This window comes from Sander lucioperca, chromosome 16, assembly GCF_008315115.2.
Source record: "Sander lucioperca isolate FBNREF2018 chromosome 16, SLUC_FBN_1.2, whole genome shotgun sequence".
Taxonomy (NCBI): Eukaryota; Metazoa; Chordata; class Actinopteri; order Perciformes; family Percidae; genus Sander; species Sander lucioperca.
Genome location: NC_050188.1, coordinates 10743044 through 10760252, shown reverse-complemented (window position 1 = coordinate 10760252; position 17209 = coordinate 10743044). Strand labels below are relative to the sequence as shown.

At 38.3% G+C, this 17209-nt stretch overlaps 2 protein-coding genes across 5 annotated transcripts in view; one reads left to right on the top strand and one right to left on the bottom strand.

Annotated features, from left to right (window-relative positions):
- The window catches only part of col16a1 (collagen, type XVI, alpha 1), a 129786-nt gene extending 118303 nt beyond the window's left edge, over window positions 1-11483 (top strand). For 2 of the 3 annotated variants that reach the window (XM_031323349.2, XM_031323350.2), the window contains exons 66-70: window positions 7263-7457; window positions 7692-7755; window positions 7923-8099; window positions 8215-8292; window positions 9935-10128. In XM_031323349.2, coding sequence (XP_031179209.1) covers window positions 7263-7457; window positions 7692-7755; window positions 7923-8099; window positions 8215-8292; window positions 9935-10128 — 708 coding nt within the window. Of the gene's footprint in view, window positions 1-7262; window positions 7458-7691; window positions 7756-7922; window positions 8100-8214; window positions 8293-9934 lie in introns of all 3 variants that reach the window. The other variant, XM_031323348.2, reaches the window with a different exon arrangement.
- A 1544-nt stretch (window positions 11484-13027) lies between these two features.
- The window catches only part of col9a2 (procollagen, type IX, alpha 2), a 148380-nt gene continuing 144198 nt past the window's right edge, over window positions 13028-17209 (bottom strand). For both annotated transcript variants that reach the window (XM_031323352.2, XM_031323351.2), the window contains exons 24-32: window positions 17127-17198; window positions 16699-16734; window positions 16496-16540; window positions 16034-16066; window positions 15776-15922; window positions 15609-15663; window positions 15267-15455; window positions 14659-14736; window positions 13028-14328 (exon numbers count right to left, since the gene is read on the bottom strand). In XM_031323352.2, coding sequence (XP_031179212.1) covers window positions 14123-14328; window positions 14659-14736; window positions 15267-15455; window positions 15609-15663; window positions 15776-15922; window positions 16034-16066; window positions 16496-16540; window positions 16699-16734; window positions 17127-17198 — 861 coding nt within the window. In that variant the 3' untranslated portion in view covers window positions 13028-14122. The remainder of the gene's footprint in view (window positions 14329-14658; window positions 14737-15266; window positions 15456-15608; window positions 15664-15775; window positions 15923-16033; window positions 16067-16495; window positions 16541-16698; window positions 16735-17126; window positions 17199-17209) is intronic.

Genomic DNA, 17209 nt, shown 5'->3' with positions numbered 1-17209 from the left:
CCTTTGTTCTCAAAATTCCCATACTATAAAATTCCCATACTATACTATGAGTTTTTTTTCACTTTTTTCGACATATTATTCTATGACGTTTTTTCGACATACTATACTATGACTTTTTTCGACATACTATACTATGACTTTTTTTTCAAAATTTTCGACATGGTATACTATGACTTTTTTTCGACATGCTGTACTATGACTTTTTTCGACATACTATACTATGACTTTTTTTTCAAAATTTTCGACATACTATACTATGACCTTTGTTCTCAAAATTCCCATACTATAAAATTCCCATACTATACTATATGGTTTTTTTTTCACTTTTTTCAACATACTATGCTATGACTTTATTTCGACATACTATACTATGACGTTTTTTTCAAAATTTTCGACTTACTATATACTATGACTTTTTTTCTCAAAATTCCCATACTATACTTTGAGTTTTTTTTCACTTTTTTCGACATACTATTCTATGACGTTTTTTCGACATACTATACTATGACTCTTTTTCGACATACTATACTATGACTTTTTTTTTTTTCAAAATTTTGTGGATTCAAACCCTGTACCTTCTCACTATGAGGCATCAGTGCTATCCATTGGGCCACAATGGCACCTTGCTATGCTATGACTTTTTTCAACATAAAATACTATGACTTTTCAGATGTACTATACTGTGACTTTTGTCGACATACTATACTATGACTTTTTTTCGACATGCTATGACTTTTTTTCGACATGCTATATTATGACGTTTTTTCGACATACTATACTATGACTTTTTTTTCAAAATTTTCGACTTACTATACTATGACTTTTTTTCTCAAAATTCCCATACTATACTATGAGTTTTTTTTCACTTTTTTTGACATACTATTCTATGACGTTTTTTCGACATACTATACTATGACTCTTTTTCGACATACTGTACTATGACTTTTTTTTTTTTCAAAATTTTGTGGATTCAAACCCTGTAACTTCTTACTGTGAGGTAGCAGTGCTAACCATTGGGCAACCATGCTGCTTTCATATACTGACTTTTTTTTTAAATACTATACTATGACTTTTTTTCGACATACTATACTATGACTTTTTTTTCAAAATTTTCAACATACTATACTATGACCTTTGTTGTCAAAATTTCCATTACTATAAAATTCCCATACTATACTATGAGGTTTTTTTCACATCTTTTGGACATACTATACTATGACTTTATTTCGACATACTATACTATGACTTTTTAGGGGTCCAAGCCCGAGTCTGTAAGAACGGGCAATAGGAAAGCTATGCCGTTCATACAGCAGGGCTGTAGAACCCTTGTTTTTCTAAAGATTTTTATTATTCTTCTCCGCCTAAAACTCTGACTACAGCCTAAACCGTACATGGTGGGGGGGTTGCCATTTTCAGGACTGGTCTGAAACTCCGCAAGGACCTCAGGCATAACAATTCACCCACTTCCACCACTAGGTGGCGCTATAGCAGAAAAAACGCGTTTGGCCCTATAACTCCCACACCGTACACCAGACATTCAAAAACCATACACATGATATAGGCCACTATATATATATATATAGGCCATTTGCGCCTAAACTTTTATGCGTGAAAAATCGCAATTTATCAAAAACCTACTTTTTCGAACTCCTCCTAGACCGTGCGACCGATCGGCACCAAATTTGGCAGGTAGCATCTCCAGATGGGCCTGACAAAAAGTTAATAGTAATTATTTTGATAGGATAAAAACTGCGCATATTACGTACAAACAAATTTGTGTAGCTAACTATGAAAACACCAACTTTGCCATATCTCAGCCAAAATAAATGCTATCAATGCCAAACTTTAGATTCTTGTTTGACATGACCCTCTGGAGGTCCCCCACGCGTTTTACGAAAATTGGTCACTAGGGTGCGCTACAAGTACAAAAAGTTTATATCTCATGAACGGCTCTTTCGAATTTCACAAAATTTGTTGGGTACCATCTAGGGACACTCCTGAGGCCATCTCTAGAGTGGGGTAGTGAGGGGTCAAAGTGCGTGGCCTATGGGACCCAAGTCTAGATTCACCACTTACACTAATGTGAACAACTTTAAATTTACAGGGTAGATAGACAATGGGTCATGGACCACACCTACCAAAAAATACACACGTGGACCACTATGTGGCGCTATAATGTTTTTTTGCCTTTAACTCCCACATTGCACATCGCACATTAGAAATCCTTACATCCACGTGTTCCTTGAATCAGTTTGAATCACATGATATAGGCCACGCCCATTTTTGCTTAAAATCTTTTTCGTAATATCGCGCAATGCTCAAAACCAACTTTTTCGAACTCGTCCTAGGCTGTGCGATGGATCAGCTCGAAACCTGGTAGGTAGTATCTCCAGATGGACTTGACCAAAAGTTACTCAAGGAATTTTGCTACGTTAAAGTATGCGCATTTGACAATCAAACAAAATTTCATAGCTAGCTACCACACACGTATCATATCATATCTCGGCCAAATTATATGTTATCAGCAAGGAACTTTTTTCGACATACTATTCTATGACGTTTTTTCGACATACTATACTATGACTTTTTTTCGACATACTATACTATGACTTTTTTTTTTCAAAATTTTGTGGATTCAAACCCTGTAACTTCTTACTGTGAGGCAGCAGTGCTAACCATTGGGCAACCATGATGCTTTCATATACTGACTTTTTTTTTAAATACTAAACTATGACTTTTTTACGACATACTATACTATGACTTTTGTTTCAAAATTTTCGACATGCTATACTATGACTTTTTTTCAACATGCCCATACTATAAAATTCCCATACTATACTATGAGGTTTTTTTCACTTTTTTCGACATACTATTCTGACTTTTTTCGACATACTATACTATGACTTTATTTTGACATGCTATAGTATGACTTTTTTGTCATATTATACTATGACTTTTTTTCGACATACTATACTATGACGTTTTTGACATACTATACTGTGACTTTTGTTGACATACCATACCATGACTTTTTTTCGACATACTATACTGTGACTTTTTTCAACATGCTATGACTTTAATTTGACATGCTATACTATGACTTTTTTTTTTTCAAGATTTTGTGGATTCAATCCCTGTACCTTGTTGCTGTGAGGCATCAATGCTAACCATTGGGCCACCGTGCTACTTAGCTATGCTGTGACTTTTTTCAACATAAAATACTATGACTTTTTTGACATACTATGACTTTATTTCGACATGCTATACTATGACTTTTTTGACATGCTATACTAGGACTTTTTTGACATATTATACTATGATTTGTTTTTTCCAGGATTTTGTGGATTCAAACCCTGTACCTTGTTGCTGGGAGGAAGCAGTGCTAACCATTGGGCAACCATTCTGCTTTCATATACTATGACTTTTTTGACATACTATGACTTTATTTCGACATACTATACTATGACATTTTCGACACACTACACTGTGACTTTTTTCGACATGCCATACTCTGACTTTTTTTCGACATACCATACTATGAATTTCTTTTCGAAATAGTACCTTCTTACTGTGAGGCAGCAGTGCTAACCATTGGGCAAACGTGCTGCTTTCATATACTATGACCTTTTTTCAACATACCATACTATGACTTTTTTTCAACATACTATACTATGACTTTGTTTTTTCAAGATTTTGTGGATCCAAACCCTGTACCTTGTTGCTGTGAGGAATCAGTGCTAACCATTGGGCCACCGATACTGTGACTTTTTTCAACATGCTATGACTTTTTTTTCGACATGCTATACTATGACTTTTTTTGACATACTATATTATGACTTTTTTTTCAAAATTTTCGACATACTATACTATGACTTTTTTTTCTCAAAATTCCTATACTATAAAATTCCCATACTATACCATGAGGTTTTTTTCACTTTTTTCCACTATTCTATGACTTTTTTCGACATACTATACTGTGACTTTTTTTTTCTATATTTTGTGGATTCAAACCCTGTACCTTGTTGCTGTGAGGCAAAAGTGCTAACCATTGGGTCACCATGCTGCTTTCCTATGCTATGACTTTTTTGTGACTTTTTTCAACATAAAATACTATATATATATTTTTTGACATACTATACTGTGACTTTTGTCGACATACTATACTATGACTTTTTTTCAAAATTTTCAACATACTATACTATGACTTTTGTTTCACAATTTTCGACATACCATACTATGACGTTTTTTTCAAAATTTTCGACATACCATACTATGACTTTTTTTACCAAAACTTTCGACATACCATGGCTATATTTCGACATACTATACTATGACTTTTGTTTAAAAATTTCCGACATGCTATACTATAACTTTTTTTGATATGCTATACTATGACTTTTTTTCGACATACTATACAATGACGCTTTTTTGACATACTATACTATGACTTTTTTTCGACATTCTATACTATGACCTTCTTTTCAATACTGTACTTTCTTACTGTGAGGCAGCAGTGCTAACCATTGGTCAACCGTGCTGCTTTCATATACTATGACTTTTTTTTGACATACTATACTACGACTTTTTTTTCAAGATTTTGTGGACTCAAATCCTGTACCTTGTTGCTGCGAGGCATCAGGGCTAACCATTAGGCCATCATGCTGCTTTGCTATGACTTTTTTGGGCCTTTTTTTCAACTTTTTCGACATACTATACTGTGACTTTTGTCGACATACTATACTATGATTTTTCTTTCAAAATTTTCAACATGCTATACTATGACTTCTTTTCGACATGCTATACTATGAATTGTTTTTCGTCATAGTATACTATTACTTTTTTTCGACATACTATACTATGACTTTTTTTCAACATGCTATAATATGACTTTTTTTCGACATACTATACTATGATTTTTTTTCAACATACTATACTATGACTTTCTTTTCAAAATGTTCCCTTCTTACTGTTAGGCAGTAGTGCTAACCATTGGGCAACCATGCTGCTTTCATATACTATGACTTTTTTTCGACATACTATACTATGACCTTTTTTCTACATACTATACTATGACGTTCTTTTCAAAATTTTCGACATACTATACTATGACTTTTATTCAACATACTATACTATGACTTTTCGACATACTATACTATGACTTTTATTCAACATACTATACTATGACTTTTTTATCACTTTTTTCGACATACTATACTATGCCTTTTTCATCACTTTTTTTGACCTTCTATACTATAGCTTTTTTGACATACACTATGCCTTTTTTATAACTTTTTTTGACATACTCTACTATGTTTTTTTATCACTTTTTTTGATATACTATGGCATTTTTATCACTTTTTCGACACACTATACTATGGCTTTTTTATCACTATTTTGAAAAATGATATTATTGCTTTTTTATCACTTTTTTTCGACATAGTACTATACTGTGGCTTTTTATCTTTTATTTCGACTAACCATTGTTTTGGCTATGACTTTTTTTTGACATACTATACGATGGCTTTTTTAAATCCCTTTTTAGACATACTATACAATGGTTTCTTCATCACTTTTTTCGACATACTATAACATGACCTTTTTCGCCATACTATACTATGACTTTTTACACATACTATACTGGGTGGCTTGTTTCTGGGAGGTACTGAACCCTAAATTGCTCCCCAGACACTGTATGCATAGCTATCCACCGCTCCTAATCCTAATTTAGGATGGGTTAATTGCTTTGTTTCTTTACTATGACTTCTTTAGACATACTACACTATGGCTTTTTCATGACTTTTTTCGACATACTATACTATGAGTTTTATGACCTTTTTTGACATGCTGTACTTTGACTTTTAACGAAACACTATACTGACTTTTTAGATGTTTTTCGACATACTTTACTATGACTTTTTCCCAACATACCATACTATGACTTTTTCATGACTTTTTTCTGCATTATAGACTATGATTTATTTTTAACATGCCATACTATGACTCCTTATGACTTTTTTTCAACATACTATACTATAGCTTTTTGATGACTTTTTTCGACATTCTATATTATGGCTTTTTTATGACTGTCGAAATGACTTTCATGACTTTTTTACGGTGGCCAACAGGGGCAAACGCACTGCAACTTAATGAAACACACGCAAATAGACAAAACACAAGTAAATTAAGAAAACTTCTTCATTAATTTGTCAACACATGCGCAGCATTTAGTAAACATGCTGCAAATACACACAGCACAACCAAATACACAAACGCGCTGAAAATACAGAAACGATGCAAAAAGCAAAGCACACAATCCCCGAAAACAAATGCAACCAAAAAAACGCTGCATCCAGTTTACGCAACGGAAGTTCTCTAGGGGTAGCGCTTAGTGGAATAGGGGTAGCGCTTAGTGGAACAGCTTGATTTTTGACCCACTGAGAGAGAGAGAGAGAGAGAGAGAGAGAGAGAGAGAGAGAGAGAGAGAAAGAGAGAGAGAGAGAGAGTCGGGACACGTTCAATCTCAGAACGGTGTGCACTGTTGTAAAACGGTGTGCAACTGTTTTGAGATCATAGACTGTAAATATTAAGTCTATGTTTGATAAATGTTTTCTCTCGTTTGGTGGGTGTGTCTCTAGTTTTTTGGCTCAGGTCACAGGTGATACTCAATCAGTAGAGACGTTTCTGTAAACTCGTGGTAATAAAAAGGCAAAGTGCTCTCTCCCCGTGGGGTCGAAAATCAAGCTGTTCCACTTAGCGCACCCCCTAGAGGCCTGGAGAACTTCCGTTGTGTAATCTGGATGCAGCAGGGTTTTTTTTGTTGCATTTGTTTTCAGGGATTATGTGCTTTTCTTTTTGCATCGTTTCTGTATTTGCAGCACGTTTCTGTATTTGGTTGTGTTGTGTGTATTTGCAGCGCGTTTGCTAAATGCTGCGCATGTGTTGTCAAATTTATGAAGATGTTTTCTTAATATTCTTGTTTTTTGTCTATTTGCGTGTGTTCCATTAAATTGCAGTGCGTTTGCCCCTGTCGGCATAAACATACTATACTATGACACATTTCATGACATTTTATATGGCACAATATGATTGTACTGTGTGTATCGTTGACATTTTATGGCATACTATACTATGTCGTTTAAATGACTTTCTATGACATTTTTTTTTATAACATACCATACTATGACTTTTTATTCAATCTCTAAGCTACATGACTGACATTTTCATTTATCTAAGACCTGTGTGCATGTGTGTCTGTCTCCCAGGGTGAACCAGGGGCTGCAGGCCAGAAGGGTCCCCCAGGGGAGAGAGGTAGACCAGGGCCCCCCGGCGGTGGAGGTTACCACTCCAAGGATGCACAGCCCATGATTGGCCCGGTCGGACCAAGAGGAGAGAGGGGAAGCCCAGGCTCAGAGGGCCCACCCGGACTCCCTGGAACTCCAGGGTTGCCAGGAAATGATGTGAGATACAGTTTCATTACACTTATAGCCATGTAGCCTAATTATTTATTCATTTAAACTTTGTATTACATCCAAATCATGCAATATCAAGTTTAGAAGAGGTAATGACACAGTACAGTGTCTGGAGGCGCTCACAAGCTCCATTTGCACTTTTTAATAATGAATGTTTTAATTATGTTCCTTGATTAATGTTTGCCCTTTTGTTTTTCTCTTCATTTCTCTATTCTTAAACAGGCTGTAGTCAATTATGATGAAGTCAAGAACTTCATCCGCCAGCAGGTCATCAAGATCTTTGATGGTGAGCACATGTGCATTGCTATGTGAATGTTTACTGTGTATAATGCTGCAGTTCTTAGTCTAGAGCAAAATCTTTTCTTCAGAGACTTATTCCATTTCTCCTCTGGGACACCTCTGTTATTGCTACTGTGAAATCATTGTTTGTTCTTACACATTTCCCCTCCCCAGAGAGAATGGCCTACTACATGTCTCGCATGCAGATGCCAGTAGAGATGGTGGCATCCCCAGGTCGGCCTGGGCCGCCTGGCAAAGACGGAACTCCAGGTAGTCCTGGGAACCCAGGTGCACCTGGAAACCCGGGACAGATCGGCAGACAAGGCCGGCCAGGAATCACAGGACCCCCTGGTGAGCCATCAGTTATACCAGTAATATTTTAAGCACCATGACACTTGGTCATCATTAGGTAACTGTAAACAGTTTATCTGTCATGTTGTCAAAATATGTGCATCTCTTTCTGTAGGACCACGAGGACCACATGGAGAAAAAGGAGATAAGGGTGTTGGAGAGATGGGAGATGTAGGACCTCCAGGAGCACCAGGTAATGTACCCCACTGGTCCATAGAGCAGTAAGTAGAGAGGTGGCAGCCATATTGTGTGTCAGCCTTACTTAAAGCTGTAGCTAATAGTTAGCAACATTTGGCACATTTCACCATGTGTATTGACAAAAAAAGTTTCTGCGTTTTAGTTAAGACATTCAAATTGTTGTTAGTTACAGTAAATCCCTTCTCCTGTCACATTTTGTTGAAGTACTTACAAACCCCAATTCCAATGAAGTTGGAACATTGTGTAAAATGTAAACAGAATACAATGATTTGCAAATCCTTTTCAACCTATATTCAGTTGAATACACTAGAAAGACAAGATATTTAATGTTCAAACTGATAAATGTTATTTTTTGCAAATATTCACTCGTTTTGAATTTGATGCCTGCAACATGTTCCAAAAAAGCTGGGACAGGGGCATGTTTACCACTGTGTTACATCACCTTTTCTTTTAACAACATTCAATAAGCATTTGGGAACTGAGGACCCTTATTGTGAATGGGAAAGGCAATAAGCATTTGGGAACTGAGGACCCTTATTGTGAATGGGAAAGAATTTCTTTCCCATTCTTGCTTGATGTACAACTTCAGTAGCTCAACAGTCCGGGGTCTCCGTTGTCGTATTTTGCACTTCATAATGCGCCACACATTTTCAATGGGAGACAGGTCTGGACTGCAGGCAGGTCAGTCTAGTACCCACACTCTTTTACTACGAAGCCACTCTGTTGTAACACGTGCAGAACGGGCTTAACATTGTCTTGCTGAAATTAGCAGGAACATCCCTGAAAAAGACTTTGCTTGGATGGCGGCATATGTTGCTTCAAAACCTGTATGTACCTTTTTATCATCAAGTTACCCATACCGTGGGCACTAACACACCCCCAAACCATCACAGATGCTGGCTTTTGAACTTTGCGCTGATAAGAATCTGGATTGTCCTTTTCCTCTTTGGCCCAGAGACCATGACGTCCATGAAATTCCTTGCAATTGTACGTTGAGAAACGTTCTTAAACTGTTGGACTATTTGCTCACGCAGTTGTTAGGGTTACGTTTTATACAACGTCCCAACTTCACTGGAATTGGGGTTTGTACATCTGCAACAATCTTCCACTAGAAATTCAAGCTACACCTGATGCTAAACCCATCTGTTACAATTGCTGTCATCCCATAAATTAAAGTGACTAAAATTACATACCAATTCATACCACCCAAATCAACATCTGATAATCCTTAATCATCATGGAGTTCAGATAGCTTTGGCTAAATTAGCGAATTAGCATCTGCAGTCAATTTACAGTTTATTTATTTTGGGTTGAAGAAGCAACCATGCTCACATCAAATGATCAAAATAGGATTTTAATGATTGGGTAATGTTTGCCCCATGTCCCCTTGATAACAGATGTGGTGGTTTGCACATATTTTCTTGTTTCTGCATTGTATTGGTGCTACAGCGTTAAATGGCAACACCTTACTCAACCTTTAAAGGAACAGTTTGACATGTGTGTTTTACCCCAAATGTCAAACTATTCCTTTTACTCTTTTGTTTTCTCTTTTTGAATATATCATCTTTACAGCTAAGTAGCAGGGCAGTGATAATGCCACAATCATTACATTCCCTTTATTTCCCTTCTTTTTACAGGTGTCCCAGGCCCCCCAGGCTATAGTAAGATGGGACCCCCAGGTCCTGTTGGGCAGCAAGGTGTTCCTGGGATCCCAGGCTCACCTGGGCAACCTGGTGCAAAGGGACATGACGGCCGGTGTAATCCTGGAGATTGTATGAGCCATCAAGTAGAGTACAGCCCAAAGGGCCCACCTATCAAGGGCCCTTGGTAAAGGGCTAGAACTGATGGAGTAGAGTGGCAGGGGGACTAAAGCAAAGAGACTACGGAGAAGCCAGGAAGCCAAAGACCATGATCCATAGTTATTAAATCTGACCACACAATGAAACCAAGGAGCTCCTTTATTGTTGAATTGCATAGTTTTACCCACACAGATTGCTACTGTAGTTCTGAGCAGAAATCCACAATTTCTTTCTAAGGGCCCCACTGGAAATGAGGCCTGCAAGGACACACCAGCAGCACATTTTTATTGCATCGTTCTTTTCCCTATGAATGCCAATTCATTGCTATATTACTGCCTTTTATTTTAGTCTTGCCTCTTTATTCTCACTGTGTTCCACTCTTTTTGTATATTTCAAACAACCCAGGGGAGGTGACAAGATTCACAATTTGTATTTTCTTCTCCTTGATTAATTCTGAACCTCTCTGTTTTTTTTCCTTCATTTTCTTTGTCCACATCTGTAGAAAGAGAATGCACGCAATTATTGTAGCACGTTGCTTGCACCTCTCATAACTTTGTTCCCGTCTCACAAAATCACATTCAGAGTGCATCCCATGCATTTCTAATATGTCTTAGTGTTTGTGGTGTGATACATATTTGAATTTGACTTGTAAGAGAATATCCCTAGAAATTTAGTTCGGTTCTGGAGAAAACAAATGTCAAAAATCTGCATTCATACCCTTTTTGATGGATTAACTATTTTGTATATATTTATATTTATATCGGCTTTTCATACTTTTCAACGGATTTGATACAAGGCATACGCATGGCCAGCCACACATTTTTTATTGTCAAATGGTTATCAAGCAACAAAAAAACCAAAGGAATATTTTTCTATGGTCTATAAGCTTTCAAATTGAAATAATGTTTTCAGTAAAAGACATAATTATTTATAAAAGAAAAATGTGTTTACACAAGAAAGCATATTGGCTTTTTTAATTATGTTGTTAAAGTTGATTTTGTGTCATTTTAACTCCAGTAATTTTTGGAAATACAGCCATTTTAAAGCATCTCATCTCATTTTGTATTCCAAAGTAGCTGTAATAACCATTTGTCTGCTTCAACAGGCACTTGTTTAAGGAAATATGAGCAATAATTGAGCCCATTTACCACGGATACTGTAATGCAACACACTGAGCACAGCCACCTAGCCCTCACAATCACGCACGATAAAGGAAATATTCTTCAAGACATCACAGATGGTTTTTGTAGTGTGTTACTGTATTTTGTTGTCGTTTTTAAATCATTTTTAAATTAGTATTTCAATCTATGAGCCATGGTCAGACTTTTGTTTCTCACAAACTAACCCATGGGAAATGTTAAACTGAATTAAATTGCTTTTAAAAGATGCTGCATCATGTTATTGTCAACCTCTGTTGTATCAAACACTTTACAAATACTGTTGTCCATCAATGAACGGTTTTCATGACAATGGGTCCCTGGGCATCGACATGGACCCGGACTGAAGATGAAGTTGAAATTGTATTTGTAGTTTAGTTTTGTGTCTCTTTGTAGTTGTTTGGCGTTTCTTTGTAGTTGTTTTGCATCTCTTTCTTGTTGTTTTGCATCTTTTTGCCACTCTCTGTAGTTGTTTGGCATTTCTCAATGGTCGGTTTGCATCTCTCGTGGTAGTTTTGAATCTCTTTGAAGTTGTTGGGGTTTCTTAATGGTCGATTTGCGTCTCTCTCTGTGGTTGGTTTTGTGTGTCTTTGTAGTTGTTTGTTTATATGGCTTGTTGGAAAGTCAGTCATTTCAGAGGCTCCAAGGGGTCAGGGGTCCCTATATGAAGGTAAATGTGGTGCAAAATGTGAGAGCTTGTAGAATACGACGTCAGAACTTGCAGAACAAAGAATTTTGTCTGTAGACGGTCTGTCTGCGGCTGCAGGACCTGGAGCTCACCGCCAGTGTTTCAGTTTGACTGTTAAAAAGTGTTTAGATAATTGGTTGGCTAACGCTAGCATGCTATTCCACCAAGCTTCAATGCTACATAAATAAGCCGGACAGAGTTGTCTCTCATCTGGCGATAGAAACCCTGCTTTCCCCGTTCTGTTAGCTCAGAGCTCCACAGCCTAAGTCCACAGGTACAAATTAGTTTTGCACCAAATGTATCACCAAAAGTGTTGCTAAAGTCGAGGCGCGCAGATTCGCCACTTCATGATGCGAGAGAGCACATATGTGAAGTTGCAATGACAGATTCGAGAGGTTGTAATCACTCCTCCTGTAATCACTGTTATGATGGAAAATGAACCCGAGTAAAAAAAAGTATACAAATAAATGTTGAATTACAAGTTTGCAGCTTTCGTGTTCATGTAAATATCAATCTACACATTTGTGAATATATTTTCTGTGACTTCACATCCAGAATACAGGTGTGTGAACATTTTCTATGAGTGCAAATTTCAACTTCAGATTTTTTTTACATGCTCTCGTGTTTTGTTTTTTGTGTGACTTCAAATTCATATCACGTGTGTGAATATTTTTTACAAGTGCAAATTTTAACATACAAGTTCAGATTTTTTGTTCCGCAAGTTCTCACATCGTATTCTACAAGCTCTCACATTTTGCACCATATTTACCTTCATATCCCTAGCTCAACTTCAATGATGTACGTTTCTTTTCTGTCATTGTTATCCAACCCATCATGTGCACATGTGCACTTGAATATAATTCTGTATAGTCTAGTACAGTATGGTAGTATGGTGGGAACTTTTGGCGGTGCAAGAATGTTAACAAAAGCTGAGCATCTGCAGCTTTGGAAACATGGGAGTTTATTTACATGCATGAATTGATACTGTTAAATATTTGGAATAGGAGGAATGAGAAGAAAAAGAGCTCAAACAGACAAACTAAAGAGACATGTTTCCATTCCCCACATGATACAGAAGAGCATTCAATTTTATAAAAGGTTCCTCTTTATTGGTTTGGGTTGACCTGAACAGCCAGAAAAAAAACCTCTTTACAGATGATTATATAAAGAACAATAAATAGCTTCTGTTGATGAAAATAAATCAGTCATTAAATAGCTGACACCCTGTGGAAGGTTGACAGTGGCATAGGGAGCACATTCGGGCTGATTCGTCTTCAGAAAAAGTCGTTATTTCTGTTGGTGCATATCGTAACCCATTCCTTTTTCTCTACATAATAATCAACACACATTTACAAAGATTTACAGCACTGCATTGTGGGAGATGGGAGTGCCCATTGGGATATGCTGTTGCCAGGCAACAAGAGGACGAGATCAAGCTAGTCGTTAGTTTCTAAAATGAGGCTTGGGAAGAAAGCGGGGGATTAGGAGGGGGGTGGGGCAATGTACACATGAGGTAAATCAGGGATTTCACTAAAGCTTACAGATGAAGATACTACATTTTACAATACAGTACATACAGAGTGTCAATTTTAATCATTTATTTATCTTTTCGTACACTTAAGGCATCAGCTGCGATGTCGTAAGAGAGGCAGAGTATTTAAACTTCAAAACACGTCTCAAACTAAATATTGCATGTGTAAAACCATTTAAAGTGACCAAGGTGTACCTTGCACCTTTCACCACGCTTGGTTTTCAGCTCCTCTCAGCTCATAGATACTGTGGTAGTGATGGGAGGCAAGGAGATGCCATCTGAAACTGTTCCTCTTTCACTGCAGGAACAGGGCTGAGATATTTAGATGGGGCTGACACTGGCATCATCCAAAAACACTAGAGAATTCAGAAGGATGTGGGTGGCTGTGAGCTGCTGTTGTCATGGTGATGTGGTGGATTAAGATCAGAGTATGTCCCAGCAGTCAAAACTTCAGGTTGTCAGTTTCAGTAGGGGGGCGCTATACATCCAGTCACTATTATTGTCCCCAACCCCTCGTTCTCGATGTTGTCCTACAGAGAAACGTGGTCTCTCTCTCTCTCTCTCTCTCTCTCTCTCTCTCTCTCTCTCTCTCTCTCTCTCTCTCTCTCTCTCTCCTAGGTGTTGTGAGCTGCTGATGGGGAGGCAGGTCTCTAAACATTGGGTCCTTTGATTGTTCCCGCCTCCTGTAGTCTCGGGGAGGTGTACGCTGATGCAGCAAGACACATCGCCGCCTCGCAAAAGCCTGGGAGACCTACTGGACCTGCCTTACCGGGACGACCAGCCTCTCCGGCTGATCCCTGAGGTCCTCTCTCGCCGTGCCTACCGTCCCGAGCCACACCGTCGACACCAGGAGGACCTGTGGAGGGTGAGGGTTCAACATCAAGCAGGGATGTGAACTGAATCCCAGGGTCAAGATGACTAATTGCACTGAAGATAATGTTGAGAAAATCTCTCTAAACCTCACTCTGAAATTAGTGTGTACTGTTGCAATCCTATTACATCCTCATTCAAGAGCATCTGTTAAATGACTGTAGTTAATGATGCTTTTTAAATGCCTCTGAAAAGCCTCTCCTGTGGCTCTTCGGTTTCTTATTGTACCCTTACTCTTCTTACTCTGAACCTTCGGTCAGTATTACACAGTGTTTTACATCTCATGTATGTGCATGGACCGGTTTTCAGCTCTTACCTTGTATTCCTGGGGGTCCTGGTGGTCCTGGGTGGGGTTTACCAGGATCTCCTCTATCTCCCTTTGACCCTCTCTTTCCTATGGAAGGTAAAAATGGATGGGCTCAGATGTAAACTACTTTCAACTGTGTGTTAGGGCTCCACCATATGAGGAAAATATGCAATATGCAATAACGTTGAATATTGTGGTAAGGATATTACTTGGGATACATAAACAGATATTAAAATGTACTCAGTTCTGCATTTCTGCTGCTTTCAGTATTCTGCTAAAATACAACACATTGATTGTTGAATTTAAAACAAATGAAAGGAATCTATTTCAACATTCTCTTATTGAACAAAAGGCACTACTAAAAGAAGAATTAAAGTGCAGTTTAACTACTGATATTTTCTTTCAACTAACAGAAAATCTCTGAGTGTCTTTTGCGATATGATGAGACTTTTGCAATGCGTTTATTGCACAAGTTGATATTGCGATGATGATTAAAAAAAAAAAAAAAAAAAAAAATATATATATATATATATATATATATATATATATATATATATATAGCCCTACTGTGTAGTCGTCATGTATACATATATTGATGCTCCACTGTCAGTTTCTACCTTTAAGTCCTGTGTTTCCAATCTGTCCAGGTCCTCCAATGATGCCAGGAATGCCACGGGCTCCAGGTAAGCCATGTGGCCCCTGAGGACCAGGTGACCCTGGAGGGCCAGGGGGCCCGGGAGGTCCCATCACACCTGCTCCACCGAGCACAGCCCTCTTGGCGCTCACCGCCACTGCAGCTAGCCTCTCTGCAACAGAAGAGAAAGCATCATCATTTCTGATTAAAGTAGCTTTGATGATGAGCGACTGATTGCTCAGGAGATGAAAGTAGCTTTGGGAAGTGAGCTAATCTAATCTCCCCTATGGACATCAAAGGTGAATCTAAGAGTCTAGGCGCTCACCCTGCAACATCTTCAACACCACTTCAATGATATGCTGGTCAGATGCATCGCGTCCCTGGAGAGAAGAAGAGAGACTGAGCATCGGAAAAGAGACGGCAACTGGCCAAGTGCATCAATCAATATCAGTCCATTTATTTTCCATGCATCATAGAGTGAGCTGGACTTACTAGTGATCCCTGAATGCCTGGCATGCCGGGTACTCCTCGCTCTCCATTGAGTCCCCTAGGACCGGGCAGTCCTGGTGGTCCCACGTCTCCAGGTTTACCAGGGTCTCCAGTAGGTCCATTGTGTCCTGGATCACCCCTAATTCCTTGCTGCGAAGAGACGAGCATTACGGAAGAGTGGATTTATGGCGATTAAAGAAAGAGGCCAAAATTGATGACGTTTAAAAAATAAAATTTGATTTCCACACAGCACAACCTCACCTGTCCTTTGGGCCCGGGTTCACCAGACAAACCCTGTCACAGCAAACACAGATACTTTGTCATTTCACATCCATCACTGCCATCTATCATTTCTGCCTCAGAGACGCTCATTGAGCAATAATTCAAGAATGAATATTGTAAATGAATGTCTAAAAATGCCTCTTCAAAGAGCCAACGTGCATCATTGCTTCACTGTCATGTAAATAGCTCATTTGCCATCTGGACTATTATGGGGATTTGTATGCACATTCAAAAACAGACTTCCTCTTCGTCTTAACTTCTGTATGGTAACAACATTTTCTGCTATACATCACTTTGCTTTGATGCCTTCAGAGCCAAATGTTTAAAACCTTCTCATCTAAAGCCGGCAAGTTTTAGTATTTTGTAGATTCAGAGACTGTTGTGGTTCTTTATAACAAAAGGTTTTGAAACGGCTTTAGGTTATGCAGTAATGATTCTTACCTTTTCACCTTTCTCGCCAGCCAATCCCTCAACACCGGGGTCACCCTAAAAGCGACAGAGAGAAAAAGATAAAGAGGGGGGAGAGGGAGAGAGAGAGAGAGAGAGAGAAGGATGACTGTAGGAAACATTTGTCAGCATTGGAGCTGAAATACAACAATATGGCATAAGTTTTCTGACAATCTGGTTTATAAACTGCTACTCACATCGTCTCCCTTTGACCCGACTTTTCCTTGGAAGCCCTGGAAAGAAAGATGGTTTGATGTAAATGTGGTTAAATCTAGATTATATTATCCTCAAACAAAAAAAATAAAGAAATACTAAGAACTAAATATTGATTCAAGCCAGTGACACCACAGATCACAAAGTAAGAAAGATGTTGTCTCATCTCTAAAACATAGAAGATGAGGATGCTCAGATTATCATTTATATTGCTTATTTATATTGCTTGCCTCACTCGGTGATTTACTGTGGATTGGTGTGACTTTCATTCATGGGTAAACACTGCCCCCAATGGATAGGTCTGGGTAACTCAATCATTATGAAGTGTGTTTGAATGTAGCCAATGACGGACGTGTTTTACAAAGCAATATATGTACTTCATGCGCGCGTACACACACACACACGCACGGACCTTGTCTCCTTTGGTTCCACTGAGACCCTGGGCCCCTGGAACACCGATTGGTCCTCTCTCTCCTTTGTTTCCCTGTTAAGAGA